Source organism: Chenopodium album, chromosome 7 (genome assembly GCF_948465745.1).
Source record: "Chenopodium album chromosome 7, dcCheAlbu1.1, whole genome shotgun sequence".
Lineage (NCBI taxonomy): Eukaryota > Viridiplantae > Streptophyta > Magnoliopsida > Caryophyllales > Amaranthaceae > Chenopodium > Chenopodium album.
The window spans coordinates 52,463,635-52,470,748 of record NC_137840.1 but is presented as its reverse complement, the minus strand read 5'-3'; the positions used below and the strand labels follow the sequence as shown (position 1 = coordinate 52,470,748).

At 35.3% G+C, this 7,114-nt stretch overlaps 1 protein-coding gene and 1 non-coding gene across 2 annotated transcripts; one reads left to right on the top strand and one right to left on the bottom strand.

Annotated features, from left to right (window-relative positions):
- The first annotated feature begins 361 nt into the window (after positions 1-361).
- On the top strand, positions 362-1,242 carry LOC145637912 (putative calcium-binding protein CML25). The gene has a single exon (XM_081688915.1). The coding sequence runs from the start codon at positions 362-364 to the stop codon at positions 938-940; it is 579 nt and encodes a 192-aa protein (XP_081545041.1). The 3' UTR covers positions 941-1,242.
- A 3,768-nt stretch (positions 1,243-5,010) lies between these two features.
- Positions 5,011-5,117, bottom strand: LOC145641221 (small nucleolar RNA R71). Its single transcript, XR_014115280.1, has one exon. It is a non-coding gene; the product is annotated as a small nucleolar RNA R71 (small nucleolar RNA).
- Positions 5,118-7,114: the final 1,997 nt, after the last annotated feature.

The following is a 7,114-nucleotide window of genomic DNA, read 5'->3' as shown; positions in this document are numbered from 1 at the left end:
TATAAATTTTGTTAATACACGTTTAATGATAATAAGCAATTAGTGAACGAGAATTAAAAATTCTAATATGAATATTTCTAGTCTGATTTGAAGTTCAATACAAATCACACAATTATATATCCAAAATTAGGTTCCTCAACAATAGAACAATAGGAAAAAGTCAATTACTAAGATTTATTTTGTCAATTCTATTTTAAAGTGTTTTTTTTTTTTTTTTTAATTATGAACAAGATTACTTGAAAAGACTACAAATTTAAGATCTCAATCTCTCTTTCCTATTCTTTCCCTTAGTTGATCCCAACATTTTTCTTTCTTTATTCTCCAATTTTTATAATTAAGCAACCATTTGAAAACAAACGTGATGGGTTTTGCGCAAACTTTTTTCAAAAAGAAAAGGGGGACCAACAATAATCCTGGAGATGCAAATTCTAGCAATGAAAATCCTTTGTTTGAACCTTTCTCATCATCATTTCGCTCACAAAATACAAATATTGAGGAGCTTGAACATGTTTTTAAGAAATTTGATGTAAATGGTGATGGAAAGATTTCTTCGTCCGAATTAGGATCTATCATGGGAAGCCTAGGCCAACAAGTGACCGAGGAAGACTTGCAAACAATGATCAAAGAAGTTGATGCTGATGGTGATGGTTTCATTGATTTCAATGAATTTGTTACTCTTAACACAAAAGGCATAGATTCAGATGAAGTTCTATTTAATTTAAAGGAAGCATTTTCTATATACGATGCCGATGGAAATGGGAAAATTACAGTTGAGGAGTTGCAAATGGTGATGAAGAGTTTAGGGGATGATTTTTCTCTAAGTGAGTGTAAAAGAATGATTAATGGTGTTGATAGTGATGGGGATGGAACTATTAATTTTGAGGAATTCAAAGATATGATGATGATGGGTGCACGTCTTAATACAATGACTATAGATTAGTACATATAAAAAAGACATTAAATAATTCACCTGGGAAATAGATTAGTTAGATAAGATATATGTTTTCTTGTATTAGCCCTTAGTTTAACAACCAAACTTTTATATAACATTGAATTTTTTTTTTCTTTCAAATAATTACATTCAGATAATTATAACATGTGATGAATAGAGTTTTTGTAATTAAGAAGCATATGATATATAGCATTTAATTATACAAATCATATTATATATTCCTTTAATCATGTATATCATATTATTTCTTGTAATTAATACTCTTTTATAATTTATATGTGAATTGGTTTTTTTATATGTAATTAATTTGATCTTATATATTCCACTTGCAATTTATATTTAATGGAATTGCAATGTTTTTTAGTGTGAATAAAATAAAATACACCTGTAATAAAAATGACTTTGTTTCAGGAAAAATATGTTGTTTGTTACAAAGATATCATTAATTTGAAAATATTGAATATTAGTGTAATGACTATAGGGAAACAATAACGACAATCAATGTACTTATCGCATTTCTTTTATCTCATATTTTTCAATTCTTAGAGAGGCTAACGCACACAATGCGCGCGCCATGTCCGAGGAACTCTTTTGGATTTTCATATATATCAATCATTTTTTTTTACTTCTTTATAATTAACTATAACTATTTTACATTGAAACAATAAGGGGCTATAATTTTGTGCATTTATAGTTTCTAATTAATGTTTTCACGAGATCCTCTAGCCATCCATGACCATAATTTCAAGCTTCTTTCCTACATGGTAAATACTCACAATCCCAATCCTCTACATTAATATGCTAAGTCAAACATTAATGTACATTCACATTTACATCTTTCCACCAAAAGCTATTCCACCTTATTTCGTTCCTATAACTACTCAAGCATAAACCGCTCACAAAACTGCATTCATACGAATTAACTCAAGCTCCTATCCAGCACCAATCCAGGATATAATTAACTATTAATGGGTTGCCAAGCCCATTGTAGTTTGAGCTTAATGTTTCCATTGTCCTTCATGTGCTTGGTCAAAATCAACCTTTGTTACTTTACTTTTGGTTTAAACATTCAGGTTTACACAACAGCTTTGTAGTCGTTTCATCTCCTCCACTTTCTCCTCACTATGTCATCTCCATCCTCCCGATTTTTTCTTTTTTCCTTTTTTCACCAACCAAACTAGTATTAAATCTACATTGTCATCTAGCTTCTCTCTATTATGCAGTTTTGCATAGAGAGAGTAGGAGTAGCCTCCCCTTATAGATAGGGTAAGGGTTGCCACATCAAACTTACATTATCTAGTACATCATCCCGAACCCCTATATATTATATATATATTAAGGTGCTTCACCTTTCCTCCTAAGAACTTATTTCTTGGATGGATATTCCTTCCCCCATACCTCCTTCTCCAAGTCCACATTTTCCATCCTCCATTTCCAGCCTCACGAATTCTCTCATTATATTCCTTCTTTAGCTATGCTTTCTTTGTGCTCTTTTTAGCAGATGATAAAGTTGACGTTGTTAAATTATTTACCATGTGACGAAGATAGTTTTCTCGACGCATGGAGGTCTTTTAGCTTATTAAATTTCTTCGTGCATTCGACCTTTTCTTAGAGAGGCTTTAAACCACGTTCCCCACCCTAAATCCTTAATCATTGGCCTCTATGCTCCTCAAGTTCATGTATACATTCCTTTCCACTATGACCCATTACCCCACACATGAAGCAAAAGATTGGGATTTTTTTTTAATTAGATTATTATAACATTCTCACCTCTATTTTTCACATTTTGTGTGTAAGAGTATTCTAGCATCCAACATCGCCTGCATTCAACTAATTTGGTTGATATCACATAAAAACTTTCTCTCACTAAAAGAGAGTTTATCTCTCTAGGAAACTAGAGCCCCTTTCACAATTTATTCACCGTCTTCCGCTGATGTGTCTAATTTATATAGTATTTTACCCCTGTCCCCTAGTCATAATTAGAGGTGTTTTTGGCTCTTTAGAGCCACTTTTATTACTAATTGGTGTTTTCTAGTGTTTTTGTAGTTTTTCTTGAGTTTTGTAGGAATTTGCACTTTTGTAGCTTTTTCCCGGGTTTTCATGGAGCAACTACGAACTCTAGAGGAGCATGACTATCTTTGAAGCCCAGGACCAGTTAGAGCCGGTGATTAAGGGCTCGGTATATATGATGCCGGGGCATTTGGACCAAGTATTCAAGACCCGAAGAGGAAATCCGGATTGGGCCGAAGAATCAAGCCCAATCGAAGTCCAAGCCTCAAAGAAGTAACCGGGCCCGATCGGGCAAGCTTACGCCCGATCGGGCGGGTGCGCAGTCAAGTGTTGCTAGCAAGGCGTGCCCGATCGGGTGAGCATTAGCTCAATTGGGCGCAGCTGCTCAGAAGAGGTGCGAAGAAAAAGGCGGGCCCGATCGGTCGGCCCTTCGCCTGATTGGGCGCGTGTTTATGAGAGACCTGATTTGCCGAATTCTTAGTTTCTAATTAGGATTGTTTTAGAGTTTGGTTAAGTACGATTTTAGTACTTGATTTTCTTTTACCTTATTTTTTATACTTTCTCTCTCTACTTAGATTATTTCTCTCTTTAGAATTCTCTCAACTCTTGTTCTTGACTCAACTTTGTAGTTCCATTGATTTTGGTAACGATTTCTTCTCTATTAATTTAAGCAATTTTATTCCTTTATTCTCTTATGGCTTATTTAATTGCTTTAGTTAGTTTAGATTTAATTATGTGTGAGTAGTTTTATTTCTAGGGTTTATGGGGATCCAATAAATACTATGAAGGGATAATTTATGATTGTTGATTGTCAATGCTTAATTATTTTCCTATTGATTGATTTAATGCTATGCAATTTAGATTAGGCCTGGTTTAATTGTATGAGTTTAGAAATATTGATTCGAGATTCGAGAGATGAGAATTGATGTTTAGGCTTAGTTTCAATATGCAGACTAATTTATAAATGGTTAAGTCGAGATTCGAGAGATGAGATTTAATACCGGTAAATTAACTCTGTGATTGTAATGCGTAGCGAAAGCCCTTTATGATGTGATTAATTGATGCATTGATGATTGATTGTTGTGTTTTACCCTGGAATATTGTTTATTGGTGAACCTATGCCCTAGGCTTTTATTTCATTGAATTCCCTCTTACTTTTATTCCTTCCTACTCTTACTCTTAGTAGTTTAGTTACCCTTATAATAATAATTTGGTTACTTGATAATTTAGATTATTTTGATTAATTAGGAATAAATTAACTCGTTTCCCTGTGGTTCGACCCTTCTTCCCTATCTACACAGTTAGTGGATTTAGGTATTATTTTTGATTGGGTGATTACGACTTGAGCCTGTCAAATTTTGGCGTCGTTGCCGGGGAAATGGTTTTATTTTTATTTTCTAATTATTTTGTAATCTAGATTATCCCATCTTGTCTCAGAGAACGTTAGTTCTTTGAGGCAATTCTCATATTTGTCTTTTAGTTCTTTATTTATGCCCAGGTGTTCCAGATCAGGTTACATTCCATTCGATCCAGAGATTAAGCGCTCGTTCCATAGACAAAAGAATCTTTATAGACAAATCCTGGCGGGTTCTAAGGAAGACAATAATTGAAAAGACCCTCCAATTGATTCCAGTGACTCAGAAATTCCTTCAGATCCAGAATCAGAGATGGCGGTACCAAAGAAGATCAGTGATTACTCGCAGCCAAAGCTCACAGATTTTCCTCACCTTACTCCCACTCCGGCTCTTGATGGAGTGCAATTTGAAATCAAACCCCAATTTATCACCATGATAGAGAGGAAGCAATTCAGTGGAGCTAAGGGTGAAGATCCTAATCTTCACATTGCAGATTTCTGCCAGTATTGCAACACCATTAGACAAGCCGGGGTCACGCAGGACCAAATCAGGGAGATTCTTTTTCCCTTTTCATTATGTGGAAAAGCTAAATTATGGTTTAATGGTTTGAATAGAACTGCATTTGGTATTACTGACTAGGAAACTCTTGCCTTGAATTTTTATAATAAATATTACCCTGTAGAGAGAACAGCTGTACTAAGGAGTGCTATTCAGAACTTCGCCCAAGAGGCCGATGAAACTCTATATGAGGCTTGGGAGAGGTTCAAGGATCTATAGAGAGAATGACCCCACCATAATCTGGCACAATGGAAAATGATCCAAGCCTTTTACAATGGACTTGGAAATTCATCTAGATTAGTTCTAGATTCTGCAGCTAGTGGGAGATTCATGAATCTTAATGTGGAAGATGCAGGACAGGTTATCGAAGATATGGCAATGCACAATTCCCAGTACGGGATTCCGAGAGGGTTTGCTAACAAAGGAAAACATAATGTTGATTCCGTATCCTTTTTGCAAGCTCAGTTAACATCTATTTTTCAGAAACTAGATAGTCTTACTGTTGCTACTAACTCTGTAGCTAATGTTTCTGCTGTTGCTAACAATGAAGCTTTTTGTGAAAATTGTGGAATTGTAGGGCATTGGGAGCAATATTATAGGAGTTCCATGGAGCAAGTTAATGCCTTTCAAACCTATAGGCAAAACAACCCATACTCCAACTCTTATAATCCTGGTCTCCGGAACCATCCATATCTTTATTACCGGAGTACCAATGTACAAAACCCTCCACCTTCACAACAACCACAACAACAACCTCCACCACAACAGAAATATTACCATCCTAATTCTGGCCAGAAAAACTAAGCACAACCCTCCTCATCTTCTGACCTGCTATGACAGAAATTAGAGCAATGCTTATAAACATGCAAAAGCATATGGAGAGAAGGGATGCACAAATTGATTCAATTATAGCTCACAATAAAATCATGGATAATCAAATTGTGCAGCTTTCATCTACCCTACAAACCCGTCAGCAGGGAGCTCTACCATCGCAACCAATCCATCCCACAGATCATGCCAATGCAATCACTCTAAGGAGTGGTTCACATTATGATGGACCTCCTATGCCAAAGGAAGATGGACCTGTTCTTAATCCTGATTCCTTTATACCAAACGCTAATCCTGTTAACCCTGCTGGGCTACAAAAAGATACTAACCCTTCTAATGTTTCTTTGCAGGGTAAATCTCAGGATAAGGGAGGAGATGTGTAGAGCCCAGTTATCAAACTACCATTTCCTAATAGACAATTGAAGAGTAAGTTTGATAAACAATTCGGTAAATTTTTGGAGTTTGTGAAAAACTTGCAGGTAACAGTTCATTTCACTGATTTAATCAATCGGGTTCCTACATATGCTAAGTTTATGAAAGATATTCTGACTAGGAAAAGGGCCTTTAATGAGGTAGAAACTATAGCTTTTACAGAGGAATGTAGTGCTTTATTGCAAAATAAATCCCCTCCTAAGTTAAAGGACCCTGGTAGTTTTTCTATCCCTTGTTATATAGGAAATGTTTTCATTGATAAAGCTTTGTGTGATTTGGGTGCCAGTGTCAATGTTATGCCATCGTCTGTTTGTGCTAAACTTAATATTGGTGATTTAAAAGTTACTAATATAATTTTGCAAATGGCAGATCGTTCTGTTAAGTACCCTTTACGTATTTTAAAGGATGTCACTGTCAGAGTTGGTAAATTTTTTATCCCTGTTGATTTTGTTGTTTTAGACATGGCTAAGGATACACAAATCCCGATTATATTAGTGTAGACACCCATTTGTGTCTCCCCAAAACCAAACCCGGTGATGAGTACCTTTCCATGGAATCATAATCGAATGAAGTGAAAGTGTAGAAAGTCTAGTGTTGCGGATAGTTTTAATTTCTTTTCTTTTCTCTCTGTTTTTGAAAACCTATTTTGAGAAAACAGTCAATCCAGTTTGGTTTGGTCCATAGCAAGGGTCCAATAATGGTGTAGTTGAATGGGGTTTGAAAAGAGCTTTCCAACGATATATTATAAGCCCAATTCCGATGAATAATGAGGAAGTTATGGCCAAATTACTAAACTGGGTCCGGTTTGATACTTATATGCGGCCCAATGATCTAGAGGAGGGTCTAATATGGATTTATTATTCCTAATGCAATTAGAATTGATTTTAGTCTTCTAGATTCTTCTAGAAGGTTCTTTTCATTCCTAATTCAATTAACATTGATAAATTGACTTTGGTTGACTTTTTAGAGTTTTAATCAG